At 30.6% G+C, this 16467-nt stretch overlaps 1 protein-coding gene across 1 annotated transcript in view; it reads left to right on the forward strand.

Annotated features, from left to right (window-relative positions):
• The window catches only part of LOC118199574 (uncharacterized), a 317346-nt gene that overhangs the window by 221966 nt on the left and 78913 nt on the right, over nt 1-16467 (forward strand). Inside the window, exons 28-32 of the mRNA XM_085810256.1 lie at nt 1867-2109; nt 7050-7122; nt 8819-9025; nt 10549-10677; nt 11050-11150. Coding sequence (XP_085666382.1) covers nt 1867-2109; nt 7050-7122; nt 8819-9025; nt 10549-10677; nt 11050-11150 — 753 coding nt within the window. The remainder of the gene's footprint in view (nt 1-1866; nt 2110-7049; nt 7123-8818; nt 9026-10548; nt 10678-11049; nt 11151-16467) is intronic.

Raw genomic sequence — 16467 nt, forward strand, 5'->3', positions numbered from 1 at the left:
ATAATTATATTTTCTCTCTTAACTTGATAGAAAACTGTATTGCAATCTGATGACTTCAAGCATCTCAAATCAAAGGCTTAAGTAAAAATGAATAAAGTTTAGGATCCTAAACAATCTGATTCTGAACTTTAATACTCTTTTATTAACTGTAATAAAGCTGCAAATGTTCATAAAAATTTTAAGTTGGGTCTATCATAAATTAAATGTATTTATATATATATATCAATTAGACACGTCATAAAGAGATAAAATAAAATATATTAATCCCTTTTGTATTGTTTAGTTTTATAAGCAGTAATAAATTGATTGTTTGAAGAAAAAATTAAAGATCTTACAGCCAAATGTCTGTCTGAAAACCAGCTATATATGAAGGCATATAAAAAAATAAATTGGTAGTCTTATGTTTAACCGAATGGCAACAACACTTATCAAGGGCTGCTTTTAGATGCATTCTATTCTCATTTGTGCTTGTATAAAGCATGATCATATCTATAGATTTTATTCTGCCATATCATGATTTTACAATGGTATGCTTATTTTAAGATGTAAAAAACAAAATACCAAGGATAGTAGCAGTGGTGTGCAGTCCATATGTGCAGCGTGTGCACTGCACACCCTGGCAAAATTATGAGAGACAATAATTTTCTGCACCTATCATTATATGGTATATAATAAATATTATTTATAATATATTCAAATATTATGTTTATTTGCTTGCTTGTATCCCCACAGTGCATGCAGTACTAGGTGCTGCACCACATAGCGCGTTCAAAAGCAAAAGAACATGGGAAGTTTTGATGTGTATGCACTGCGCACTAATAAAAAATCACGCTTTATATATATGGGCTAGTGGAGAAGCACAGCACACTATAGCACTTGGCATTCAGAATCATCCGAAGGTACGGTTTATTAAGCGTTGTATTAGAGCGTGCTGAAGCGCTTTTAGTTTTTTAATTGATTAACTGGCCATATGATTTTGCAAACGGTTAATGTTTAAATTTATATATTGTAAGATTTTTTTATGGAAATATAAAAGAAGTATTTCATCAATATATAAAGGGAAATATTTTAGTGTGGTAAAGTAATTTCCAGTGATGTATTATATTTATAGAAATAATTCTCTGAAAAACAATTTTGTTTTGTTAGACCAAAAAGAAATGAATTTTAACAGAACACTCCAACACTTTTGTAAAGCTAACAAATGAATTATCTGTTCTTTATCGTAGTGAGTGATACCACTAAATGAATTTATTGAAACTTATTCAGCATATAATGCTGAATGATTTGACAGATGCACTAAGTGAAGTAAATAAATTGGCACATTTATTTTGTGCAATTTCATTTTCAATTGCTTCGGTGGAGAGATCATTTTCAGCATTGAAAAGAGTAAAAAATTATGCACGCAATACAGTGAGCCTGGATAGATTAAGCAATTTATATCTAATAGCAATAGAAAAAGAAATGTTACACTTATTACAGTCAAAACCAGAGTTTTATGATCATGCAATTGATGATTTTATTAGTAATATGGATAAACGTATGGATTTTGTGTACAAATGAATAATAAAAAGTTAAAGAAGTGTTTAATGTACATTTTTATGGTTTTATTATTATTGCTGTTGTTGTTCTCTGCACACCCTGCATGAAAACCTACTGCACGCCACATGATAGTAGATAGTTCAGTATCAAGTGGGTTGATGGCTTAAAAGAATATCAGTCATATTTGATGTAGTCGCATATTAGTTTGATTTAGTAGCATAAAGTTGACGATAGCCAAAATTTTATTGATTTAATCTTAAAATGTAAATTTTAAATTTGTTATTAATAGTATATTTGAAATAATCATTTTACTGAAAAAATATATAGGTTTTAGAAGGAAAGCTACAGTACCTGGAATTTGCTGGCAATCTTGTTCCTGTCACAAAGTCAGGTGAACAGCTGAGTCTCACATTCCAAGCCTTCAGAGAAAACAGACTACCCTTTACAATTCGTGTAAAAGACCCTCATCAAGAACCTATGGGACGGGTGGCATTCATGCGAGAACCAAGAGTGGGTCGCGGAGAACCTCCACAGTCACCTATTTGTAACCTAAATATAGTTTTACCTGAGGTAAATCAGCTTATATATTAATTAGCATATTTTTATTTTTGAAACACTTTGCATTCAATGTATTTCATGTGGAGTACTCTTAAATAATCATTTCATATATACCAAATTTTATGAGTTTTTTGTATTTTTTACAGAAACATCTGTAGGGGAAAAAAAAAAAAAAAAAAAAAAAAAAAAATGTTCTGCCATGGCGATTTGGTGCCAAACCTACTTTTGGTGTGTATTTTTATAAGAATTTAAAGTTACCATCAGATCATGTGGTGAAAAAAATGAATTCCACTGTCAGTTCTGGGATTATCATGCTTCACCATGTGATTTAAAATATGCACTTTTTCCCACAGAAATTTATAGTAGTTATTATCTTAATTATAATGTATTTCATTTGGTGCATTTTATCATCTGCATTGCTATGATTAATTACCATTTTACTTGCTGTAAAGTTTTGATATTGAAGTAATTATATGGAACGACGGCATATATCTCCCTCATTTTCCTGTTTTAAAATACACAACTTCTGTGTCTGGCATTTTTTTTGGGGGGGGAGAGGGGGCAAAATTTTATAAAGTTAATTTAGAGAAATGTGGTAGGAAGTTTTATCAAATATATTTTGCTTCTGGTATAATAAAATTTGTTTGAAGAAATGAGTAAAATTTTTAATTTTGCTCAGTGTCCATTTATATAGTTTTTGATTGAAGGCAGTATTTCTTTGCTGCATATCATATTGGTCTTGTGTTAAGGAAAATAGTTCTTCATTCAGAAGTAGTTAAATATTCATGTGTTAGAACAAAATCTTCTATGTTAATGAGATGTCAAATGTTCACTGAAAAGACATGATAAATACTTTGCAAAGTCTGCCTTTTCATTATCTGTTAATGAAAGAAGTACAAGTGATTTAAGTTGTACCCAGTTTTTATGATTTATTTTAATGACTGAGCATAAAATAAAATGTACTGCTTTTTGTCTTTCTAATTCAAGTGGTAACTGAACTGATCGAAATATTTTGGGAATGTTTATTAATGAATTGAATAAATTAAATATTTCTGTATCGAACTTTGTTTCTTTCTGTGCAGATATTGCATCTGTTATGTCAAGTCATTGAAAAGGTGTGTCAACCTTTCTGAGAAAACATAAGGAATTAATCATTATGTGTTATCCATAACACTTAATAAATTTAGCGACAGGAAAACAGCTGTTGCATTACCAATAAACATGAATCAAATTTTAGTGAATGCATTCTGTTACTAAAGAAGTGTACTAGCAAAAAGAATATAAAAACCTTTCAGGAGCGTTTTGAGGAAGAAATAAGAATAAGTGTTGAAGTATATGCATATGAGGTGACTGTTGCTTAAGAGTATTAAAAATGGATCAGTGGGATGGAGGTTTTAAGTTTTTCATGAAGTGAAATTAATACTGAATTCAAAACTATTGACAAAGACAAAATAAGCATGTCATGATGACCTTTTCACAAGAAAAATCAAAGAATGAAGAAACATGTTTTTCTACAAAAGAGATATCTTTCTTCCATCTGACCTAAACAAAATTGTTTTCAGTTTTTACTATTATCTGTTCCTGATTTTAGGAAATTAAATATGCAACTACTGTCAACATCATTAAAGAAATCTATTCTGGAAAAAATGCCTGAGATGCTGTCGCAAGTACTTTTTATTAAATTTGTCAAACCTTCAGTATTGAACACATTCAAAGATTTGACAGAAATTCCATACTGTTCAGGAAGGAGATGAAGATTATCACTTGAAAAAGTTGGAGATCGCTTAAAAAGTTAAAATACAATGAGAAAAAAAGAATTTTTTTTAATCTCTTCAAAAAAAAGGGGATGCCATTGTGATGGACTTTTTAAGAAAAACTGCCTTGTATCCATATTATATATGAAGAAAACTATAAAAAGTCCCATGTCATCGGCCTATTCGCTAGGATTTGAAATCAGGTTGAACTACCAGTGCTTAACAACTATCCACTGGTGGGCATTGGTTAACTACTGCATATACTTAAAATAGGTTATATGCAACAACACTCCATACACAAAATACTAGAAGTCCTGTTATGTATCATAAATAAATAAGAAAGTATCTTATAAAGTACTCTCAATGCACAATAAATACAGGTAAGTTATGCTATCCATTGTTTGTGTAATACAGTTAGCATCACCATACATACAAAAACATTACACGAGTCTAAATCTATGAAATACCTGTTATGCAATATAAGTAAAATGCAAAGAGTAGAATTATAAACATCGTCTACCATTAATATAGTGTAGGGCAGTCATAACTCTTTATGTTTAGGCCTTTTTATTTTCATATTATTCAAAGGACACAGTGATATGTAGATCACAATTGTACTTGAAAACCAATAATACTATAAATATGTAGAGTACAGATACATTTAAACAAAATTACATAAAATACACATAGAACCAAATATATTCAAATAGTTTTAAATTATATGCATATAACCTTGGATGCATTCAAGAAGGACTTTATAAGGGGAACTGGTTTGTGTCCATATATTACACTTGAGATAACCACAAAACTGCCCATGTTACAAGCCCATTCATATGGAACTGAACCTATGTCAAATTGCCAGTTGTTCACCAACTTTATCACTGGGCCCCTGGTGAATGTGATTAACTACTTAGAATATGAGCCTGTTGATTTATTAGGTCTGCAAATACCAGAAGTATGATATCAGTAATACATACAGTACATGTAAGCAATGAGAGGGAATGATGGGAGATTAGATTACAGAAAGCAAAATGTTAAAAGTTCGCATGTCAGTGCTAAAATATTCACTTGTGTTATTTATACTTAAGCAGGGTTCGTGTGGTCCTTAAAAGTCCTTAAGTCCTTACATTTTTTTGTAATCGATTTTTGGTTTTTAAAAGTCCTTAATTTTGGCCAAAATCTGCAGAAGGTCCTTAATTTTAATCATCTGAAATTTCTGTCTGTTTTTATGACTGCCATTTTGAATGTGAATTAGCATTTTGGAGGAATATTTTTGGCGATGCACAGACATTTATCTTTTGAATGGGTTCATGGGTTATGATTTGTTTCTATTTCTAATATAAATGATGGGATACTCGAGTTTCTAAGCAAGTAATGAAACATAAGCATTTCAAAATTCATTTTTTCTAATAAAGAGCTCTTAAACAAGGTTTCGCTTTTGAGGATGTAATTTCTTTTATTAAACTGTTCTAAATTTGGCAACTTGTCAGCATTTTGGCGATTTTAAGATCAGTTTCTATAGGACATTTTTAATTCAGAGATCTGAAAATTTTTTGACAATTTTTTTAAAACATCACAACAGTGATAAATTTCATTAAAATAATGGTAACATATTGAAATTATATTTAAAAAATGACATTAAAATAAAACACTATTTTTTGCTGTCGTATTATAAAGTTTCATTTTGGCAACTTATATTATGCAATATTTGGAATCTGAAAAATAAACAAGGTATAATGCTATAAAGTATAATTTGCGAAACAGCTCTTAGCAAAAGCAAAATTAGCTATGTAATTAATTTAAAATGTCTTCTTTTTAATTTTTTCATGGTAAGCATTTTTCCCATGTAATTGTCTCAAAATATTCAAAATTCTCAGAAAATGCATCAGTTTTCTCTATAAAATTAATTTTACACTTTTTCCCTCCCCCTTTTTTCCCAAAATATTTCTGCCTTTTTGCTGTTACAGAATTGATAAAGATAATTTTTCTTTAGTATTTTAGACCTTGCAGCTTGGAAAGTTTAGAAAGATTTGAAGACAAGATTTAAAAACATGCGATCCTCGAAGATTCGAGAAATATGTGACAAAATGAAAAATATCTCCATATTTGGTATCAACATGTAATGAATGTATTTTACAGAAAGTTTGCGATGAATTTCTTATATTTTGGAGAACGTCTGGAAGAACAATGAAAACATAATATTTGAATGTTTTACTCCTGATACTAGAATCTTTTTCTTAACATGTTTATCTTTCCTTTATTTTCTCTACTTTTCACAAAACACAAGCATGGAAGATATTAAAAATGGTTCTAATTTTATCACTTGGGCAGGCATTATAGAAAATGAATTTTTTTATTAATAAAGAAATTGAAAACTTACAATTTAAAAGATTCATCTAATATGTCTTAATGCATCATACACAGAGCGGGCATGAGGCGTTTTCCCACCTGTTGGAATCTCTGTGGATCCTAAATTCTGCTGGCTAGTGCCTTTTTAAATTCTACTTCCCATGCATGCTCTAAATTCTGAAAGTTTTGCCATTTCTAGATTTTGTTTTTCTATGTGTCACTAAATTCTAAAAATTCTGCCACACCAGCTCTGTAACCGGCCTTTACCATATATATTTCATATTACTAAAGAAATAAAATTAGCCACTTTTTCTATTCTAAATGCATTTAGTGCTTTTTAGAATAACAGAAATCCTTAATTAAATCCCAAAAATCTAAAATGAAAAGGAAACGTGTTGAGGAAAGAAACTTGATTTTGTTAGCATCAGAACATGCCTTTATGTTTTAAGTTCTTTTTAAATAAGAGGCTTATTTAAACCTTTGTCTGATATTGTAGTTACTTTCAGACATAGCGATAGTTTGCTTCACAAACCCTCATAGGTACATTGTGGAAAGGTTGATAAGTTAGGAGATAAAGCACACAGAAACTAGTGAGAGCATTGGTTTGCATATTGAGAAACCTCTCATTGTTAGAAAAGATGCTTAAAGAGAAGGAAATCGATATAAACTAGCTAAAATTTTTGGGAAGGCTTCAAATTAAAATGACGGATAAATATTTTATTGAGTGTTGTTACAAAATATGAATGTTTTGTAGCTTTTAATGTGTTTTAATTTCCTAATATCGCTTAAGAATCAATGTCATAAATTACATGTATTTAAAATTTCTTTCTTTTATCCCATTTATTTCAGGCTGACCCTACTCCTGTATCCGAATTAGTAACATTAGAGAAGAAATATGGTTTTGTCACAGAAACCAGTTTAGGTAAGGGAAAAAGTTCTTTAGGTAAACTCATTAGTAATACTTGACTTGACTACAAAGAAACTGACTTTGATTAAAAATATATATATATAAGATAAAGTAATATAAAATTCTTTTATTTTAACCCTCTGAGTGCCATGACCAACATTATATTGTCGAGATTTTTTGTGACTTTATATATATTCATGTATAATTAAAGATAGTCTGATTGCATGATTTCTTTAATAGTATAAATGTCATCTTGATGAATGTAAGTTTTTGAAATTAGAAACTAAAATAATTCATACAGATTCTTTGTAATAAATTTGCTTAAACATCATTGTGTGTGTTAGCATTCATTGTTGCTCTTTCGTCGCTGAACACTGGTAGTTCGGTCCGAGGTTCGAATCCTGCGAACGGGCTGGCTGCATGGGTGTTTTCGTGGTTTTCCCCATGTGTAACGTGTATACGAGCCAGTTTCCCTTAAAAAGTCCTCCACGAAGGCATCCCTCCCTTAAGGCAGATAGCCCTCGAGTGCTTTGCTGTAATCTAATAAACCAAACCAAACCATTGTTGCTCTTTCTGGCTAACATAATCTTCACGTTTTGAATGTTTTCATCACTCTTGAGAAGCTGTAGGGCGACCACTTTGAGTAGCATCTTTATTTCAAATAGAATCCCTGTCCATCCTGGAAAAATGTTTAAACCAATCAAAAACATACTGAAAAGATACAGCTTCATTTCTATGATCTTATTTCATCAAATCATGTCTTTCTTTTGTAGATTTATTAAACTTGAAATAGGCCTATAAATCTATGTACTGCTTCATTTTGCACACTGTTATACCTTTGCATATGACTAACAGAAATCTTAATGCTTAGTACTATATAACGTTCAGACATATTCAAACACATTATGTTTATCTTTTTTACCCTTCATCATTCACCCAGTGTTATGTTTATCCGTCCTATTACTCCCCATTCATCTAACTTTGTTTCATACTTTGTATGTTAGTTACATCGCAGTCTTTTATAGCTATACTATAATTTTTCGCAGAATGACTTGCTGCCAGTTTGTTCTAGTACCAAGAAGAATACTTTGATTGTTACAACATGATTTTAAAGTAAATAAATTCTCAATTTTAGTTCATTTTGCAGAATATAATTATCACTATTATAAATTTGGTAACTTATTATCCAATGGAATGAAGGATATCCAGGTTCTAATTATATTTTTAAAGAACTTCTTCCATTATGTTAATGCTATTGCAGCTGTATCTTTTCAATAGCTTTACATCAGAAGCTGAATTTTTGGGCATTGCAATACTTCAACTATAAGTTATTCATCTATAACATTATTTATCATGTATTGTCGTGAATATGATAATTGTATTTGAATAGGCTTCACAAAACTGATGTTCCTCTTATAAGAAGTATAAAAAAATCTAATGCATGTTTATGTGTGTGTGTACATTATTACAGAACTTGTATAATTTTCGCCATCATTGAGAGTTCTTGGTTATGGGAATTCATTTAATATTTCTTGTATTTAAATGAAAAAATGCCAGAATATTTTTGATTATTTTTACTAAGTTGAGATACATTATACAAGTATTTTTATCACAACTATTTTTTTGCACTATACACACATGTTTTTTTAGCTTTCATATATTCTGTTATGTTTTTATATATGTTTGAATTTTTTTTTTTTTTTACTTTCAGCAAAACCAGAACTCATTCACAGAGCAGATTTGAGACTGTCAGACATAGCAAAAGAACTGAGAGATGACTGGATATCTCTTGCATTGCAGCTAGATGTACCTGAATCTGACATAAACACAATTAAATCTGAAAATCCTAATGATACTAGCCAGCAAGCTTTGGTTATGCTGAGACACTGGTTGCAGCGTGCTGGAAGCAAGGCTACAGGTTTGTAATTTTACTTAATTTATTGTTAAGTGTAAAAATGGCACTTTTTCCAGGTATGACTTTGGTGAAAGCTGGCATTTACATTGCTACTATAACCATAGCTTTTTAACCATCATCTAGGAATGATGTGAAATATCACAAGCTGAAGATCAGTCTTGAATGAATGTCACTTGTTTCATATTTATTTGTGTAAATTCAGATGTTTTAGGTAGAATTCAGTAGATACCTATTATACAAATGTAAACAAATTTCCTTTGCATTCATTCACTTTTAGCAGTTGAATTCAAATAATCAGAAAATTCTTGTAATTTGTTTCTGGGTGTAAAGAAATAAAAATCTGGATTTCTTGAAAATTCAGTATGATAAATTTAGCAGTAATTAATTACACAAGTATGCATATAAACTTTCTAAAATGTATATTAATATATTTTGCTTGAAGAAGTGAATTAATTTGATTATTGAAGTTATTTAGGATTTTCTGTGCATGTGTCTTTTTTTTAATAGTAAACATGGCTCCTGTTTTTATGTTTATATCTTAGATAAATTATTACTCTTAGATACATGTTCCATTATCTTTTCAAACTATTGAATTTATGCAGCTAACATGTATAAATAAGTTTGATTTATGCACAACTTCCTGGATACTGAATTCTCATGGTGTTTAGTTTGTTTATTTTTCACAAAATTAACAAACTGGTTTATGTCTGTGGTAAGTAAGAGACAAATTATGAAGAATAACACTTGTGGAAATATTTCTACCATTAAAAATAGAAACAATGTTAACAAGAAGCCAAATTTTTTTCACTTAATAAATCCAAAATTTCCGTTTTAGCTCTTTTTGTATACTGCTAATAATCCAATTGCACATGCACAGAATGTAATAGAAGTTAGCATAGATATTCAATCTAGGGAAAATCACACTACTGGAGTTTTTGAGAAGTAATGTTATTTTTTTTATTTATTCTGTCCTTCTTTTAAAAACATAAGAACTGCTTTGAAAGTAATTTTATAGGCGGATATGAAGCTTTTTCACATGAAATACAGCAATACAAAGGAGTTTCTTCTTACTTCAAAAAAATTTTATTTTTTTATTCCTTTTCTTTCCCTCTGCATTTTCTCTTTTACTGACATAATTTTTAGCATATAAATTATTCAAAAATATTTTTTTTATATTCAATTATTATTCAGCTGTCTAATCTTTTGATTAGTTATTTGTATGCAGACATTCCAGATTCAATTAAAAAATTAGAAAGGGGAAAATGTAAATAAAACCTAGAAAGATATGACATGTTTGCAAAATTATATATTCTGCAAAACACTTGGTCCTGAGGTAAACAGATTGTCAGAGTTATTTTGTTATACATGTACAAACCCATTATAATGCATCAGGATTAAGTATACGTTGAATTTATGTTTAGTCATTTTCTTTTAAATATTTCAAATTAAGTTTTTTCCTCTTGACTTGTAAAATAGCTTCAATGAAACTTATAATTAAGAGCCTATTAATAATTTATTGTAAACAGGTAACTTCCTGGAGAAAGGTTTAAGGAAAATCAATAGAGAAGATATTGTTAATCAATGTATGTTCAATGTTGAACTGGTGACAGATGATGTAGAAAAGGCTGTAGCAAAAGTTCACTTGGATCAGTCAGGTACCTTTTCTTTACTTATGTTGCTTTATAGAGATTTTTTTAATTGATTTATGTAACCTTTTAATAAATCTGAAATATATTTGATTAAAAAGTATTTTCAGCTTTAAATGCAATGAAATTGGGTTTGTTAATTATCTGCTCAGTTATAAAGTATGAAGCTAAAACTAATATATAATTTAAATAAATACTCCTTATTTTATAGAATATACGAATCCATTAACCAGTTCTAGTATAATACACTTTTTGGATATTCTGGTATTTAACTTGTAATAATTCTGAAATATCTATTTGATTCTTTTTGATTTTATTTTAAAATTATTTATCTTTTTCTGGTTATATTTGACATTTTACTTGTTTAAATGTTTTATTTAGGGTTTGACACATTTAAAGAAGAGCTTGGTTCTTCACGAGATGCCTCCTTAAGAAGAGAAACATCTCTAAATGGGACATATGATGAACAAGATATTATGAAGGTACATGAAATAAATTAGTTCAGAATTAAAATTTAGCAAATTTTTTGCTCCAGTTCTTTCAGCTCAGTTGCTCCAGTAAAATACAATACCTGCAGTACAAAGTTAGATGTCTAATATCCAGAGTGATATAAAGTCCAGGTATCCAAACCACCAGTAACTCCCGTTTTTTCTTTAGTATGTCATGCACATTTGATATTTTCCGTAATAAAACATGTATGGAGTCTGGATTCGTAATTTTGCTTCAGTACTTTATAAAATAACTCGATATTGCAGAAACAATCATTTAGTAGCACAGATCTGTATGATCGATGATTTAATCTGTATTTACATTTCTTCTTGTCATACATTTCAAACTGGATTTTACACCTACTGAATAATTTTTATCTCGGACACAAACTTGACAATGTCATGCATTTGTTTGGGCAGAGATGCACAGGACTTTCTGATATGTTATTGAAACTGAGATGAGATTTAGCTAGTTCATTCCCTTTGACTACATTTCATATATCAGTAAGTCATGCATTTATTTGGGCAAAGAAATACAGTGAAACCTCGTTACAACAATATTTTAGGGACCAAATAAATATATTGTTGTAGAGAGGCATATTTTTATATCGAGGGCCCACATATTTTGAGCATTTAATAAGAGGTTTTTTTTTTTATTATTATTAGTTTAAGGTGCATAACATACTACTTTCAAGTCTATATTTAGAAGAAATTAATTTGTAAAATACTAATAATAGTGGTTTAAATACTAAAAAAATAAATAAATAAGATAAATTCAGAAAATAAGCACAGAAATATTCACATACCTGAAAACACTTTTTATTGAAAATAATCCAATATTTTTGTTTGTTTATTGATTTTTTTAACTTTTAAGTTCACCAATACTGTATGCATTGAGTCTAGTGCACGAAAATGTTCTTCATTTGTTGACGGAAGGCTTGAAAAAAATGTCCGTAGAGAATTCACAGATTGAAGAGCTTCCTGGGATGACAATAAGGACTGCAATGGACCTGTATTATCATTATCATCATCAATATCATCATCATCTTCATCATTGTTTCCTATCTCATCAGTAATTTCAGAGAGAATATCTTCATCAGTAACTCCTGCGAAAACCATAAGATCATCATCTACTGTTAAATAGTCTTCTATACTAATTCCAAACTTTTTACCGCTTGTTTCCTCAAGTTGGGATACGGATTTTTTGATGTGCAAAACACATTCTTGATCATCTGAGAGATCATTGTCTATGGAATTTTCATCATTATCAGATTTCTTATCTTCCATAACACAAAGACCACCGGCCTTTTTCCAGCAATTCCGAATGGTTTTTTCTGTTACTTCCCACCAACTTCCAGCAATATTGTCACACGCTTCCTTGACATTTACAGCTTTGAAAGGGTCTTCTACTTTATTTTCAAAGTTTACAAGTATGGAGTCCACCAACCGTTTTCTGTAATATCCTTTGAAGCACTTAATTATGCCCATATCAAGAGGCTGTAAAATTGAAGTGCAATTGGCAGGGAAAAAAGCGATTTCGATATTTTGTAGCTTTAGAAATGATGTGTGAGCACCGCAGTTATCTATCAACAAAACGATTTTTTCTTTCTCTTCTTCATTTCATTGTCTAACTTCTGTAACCATTCGGAAAAAAATTTAGACGTCATCCAAACCTTATTTGCTTTATACTCCACAGGAAGACTTTTCACGTTTTTAAAGCACCTTGGCTTCAATGATTTACCAATGACGAGAGGTTTTATTTTATGCGTTCCTGTGCTATTTGTACACAGAAGAACAGTCAGTCTCTGCTTTGATTTCTTCCCTCCCTAACACTTTTCACCCTTGAATGCCAATGTTCGATCGGGTAGGAGTTGGAAAAACAGCCCAGCTTCATCTGCATTATAAATGTCTTCTGGAACATACTTTTCTAAGATTTCTTTCATCTTGTTTTGCCGCCATTCATTTGCGTCGTTTATCGGGGCTGACTTTTTTCTCTCCGTGAACTTCTTGGAAAGTTATTCCATGACGATCTCGAAAACGCATTAACCAACCATTGCTAGCTTTGAAAGTTTCGTTCCCTAGCATTGCTGCAAATTTCCGTGCTTTTGCACATAATAAAGGTCCATTTATTGGGACATTTGTTGCTCTCATCTCTTGAAACCATTTTAAAACAGCAGCATCAATGTTTTCATTTGTCGCAACTTTCAGTTGTTTTCACTGTGGGTTAATTTCATTTGAAGTTACAGCATCTTCGATTTGCTTTCTCTTCGATTTAGGAACTTTGCAAACCGCCTCCATCTCCCCCTGTTCCTCTAACAAAGGGCACTTGTTCTGTGACAAGGTGACCAGACAGGTCTAGATGTCCTTAAACCTTATCAGAATTCCAAAGCTTACTGGGAAATGAGACTAGGCATACATTTACACTTCACCCCCCCCCTCACCCACTCCAATTCCCAAAAGGGTGGTCTTCATCTGTTTTGAAATCTGAACAATAGCTATTTATTCAGGGATAAGTTGAATATCCACAATGAGTCTTAATAGACGGAAAAAATAACAAAAGAAAACGAAAAAAATCAAAATATTATTATAAAGGGAGAAAATAATACTGAAATTTAGATTGAAAAAATCGTTTTACAGAGGTTTATTGTTCTAGAGAATATAGCAATATTGAGGGGAGATTAACATTAGTTTATATGCAAAATCACCGTGACCACAAAACATTATTGTAGTAGAGGGATTTATTGTTGTATCGGGTATCGTTGTAGCGAGAGTTTACTGTACATGAAACTGAGACAAGATTTAGCGAGTTCATTCTGGTTTATTTCAAAGTAATCTGTATCTGTTTGCAATAGAGCAAATAATTTCAGTAGTTTATTGATCCTTGTGGTAAAATCTACTGTTCTTACTTGCCCACAAAATTAAATATGTTCCAAGTGAAAAAAAAAATTCCCAATAAATGTGTACCCAAAGGGTTAAATATTAGTAACCAAATACCATTCATGTTATTGGTATTTTATGATGTTACTGGTATTCAGTATACTTATGGATTACAGACTTCAGCTGTAACTGTACTGTGAAGTGGTGAATGTGTTGATGAGGAGAAATTCAACAGAAACGTCTCTCCATAAGCAAAAAATAGATTTTATAAAATGTAGGTCAAAAGATTACATTTTGTACTTTTTAAATTGAGAATAACTGTTTTTTTTTTTTTTTTTTTTTTTTTTTTTTTAAATTCACATAAGCCTAGGACCTGTGGCAGGGCTAGTGCAGCTGCACCAGGCAGCAAAATTTAAGGGAAGCAAAAATTTTAGAATTTAGAGAAGCACCAAGTAGCAAACTTAAGAGATGGAAAATCTAGTATTTAAAGAAGGGACTGGGATATGAAATTTTTAGAATTTAGGGAAGCTCTTGTTGCAGAATTTAAGACACGCAGAGATTGCATCAGGCTCCAAAATATCTACCAATGGCCTTAAGTGTATGTGGTAATATATTCATTTGGGACTTGGATAAACCTTAAGTATGCACCAGAAAAAAAGCATAAGTGTAATAAATAATATAATTCAGGCTAAACTTTGTCAGCGTGAGATAGAAGCAAGCTAAAACTTACCAGAACAAATATATCTTTAGTCATCAATCTCATGGTATATCTTCAATAGTGTATAGCAGATACTAGCTAATGATAGGTGCAAAATTGAAGTTTTCAAATATTGCTATCAAAAAGCAAAATTTTCCAATTATTTAAATATGGGGAGACAGGGTAATAAATGAAGATGATATATCAGAAGTTTTTCATTGTGATGACAGTGCCTTAATCGTCAGTGAACTAACGTACAGGGAGATCTGTAGCATGGTTATAAATCCAGAAAGTATTGCTGCCAACAGTGAAGAAAGTCAGGGAGAAGTAGTTAAGAATGAAAACTTTCGATTGACAAGTTAGTGGGAATTCTTGACAGAGCAATTAACAGAACTTGACCTGTATAACTGAGAAAGAAATATAGAATTAAAGAGAAAGTATTAAGAAAGGGAAGTAACCAACTTAAACAACTTACATTGAAAGAAATTTTTAATAAAACAAATATTGAGCTGCCATTCTTTTTTTGTAACATGAATGCTTCATTATTTCATATATTATATATATTTATTATATAAATTATATAATTCATTATTAATTCATTATTTCATATTATATATATGAAATAATGAATTAATAATGAATTATATAATAAAATTATATAATTATATATTCATTTTTTAAATTTACAATTTCTACATGTCATCTTACTGGATTTAAACTGATGATCTAATATCTGAAAAAATCCTAAATATCAGGAACTGTCATCCCCAAGAATCTGGATCTGTTTGTTTACTGTGTGACCATATGATACAAATTCGGACATCATGGTGGTTGCCAAAAGGAACCTGATACAAATCCATGTGCCAACCAACATCACCATGATCTTTGACTGATTAATTGCTGTGTTTTTTTAACAAAGATACTCTTTCCCCCATTAACTAGATGATTGCATTGTCACTCTTCAGCATTATACCCATAAATTTGAATAGTTTCAAATATTCATTGCATATTTAAAACCAATTAACTCGCATTTCTCAATGTGCATTTATTAAATCAAATATCAGAGAATGAACTTAAGAAAGAAATAATATTTTTGTTGTATTTTCTAATAAAAATTTGTGTTATTTCCTTTGATTTTCTCTGTATGTAATGTGAATTTGGCCCCGACCTAAGGTTGTGGCCAGTAGATAGTAGATGGATTTACCTCTGAGTAATATATTACGTTTGTTACCTTTAGGCTAACTTAAGTCGGAAGTTGCTCAGCAGGTCAGTGTTGTGTGTAATGTGAATATACACGGTATGCTTAAAAAAAGATAAATTTTTTTCTGTAAAATGTCTGCTGTTCATTTTACATTATTTGAAGCACTGTTTTCACAAAAGTAGTTCACTGTACTGACAATACACCTTTCGTAACATTTCTTCCATTTTTGGAAAACCTTCTAGAATGCTCTTTCTGGGTGGCATGTAGATCTCTTGTCGCATTGTCCTGAAGGTCCAGTTTGGTTTGGAAATGATGTTCTTTCAAAGTGATTTTAAGTTTGAAGTACAAGAAAAAGTCTGCTGTGGTTAGGTCCAGAGAATAGGATTATGGATAAGGCACAGCAGGAGTCTAAATGTTTTGCCAGATTATTGCAGTTGAGCAAAGCATGAGCTAATGCGTTGTCATAGTGCACCATCCAAGTTTGGTTTCACCACAATTCATTCCTCTTCCTGTGCAATGTAACCTTTAAAGGCACT

This window comes from Stegodyphus dumicola, chromosome 2 (genome assembly GCF_044657685.1).
Source record: "Stegodyphus dumicola isolate Sdum_Otavi_A_Nest chromosome 2, ASM4465768v1".
NCBI lineage: Eukaryota > Metazoa > Arthropoda > Arachnida > Araneae > Eresidae > Stegodyphus > Stegodyphus dumicola.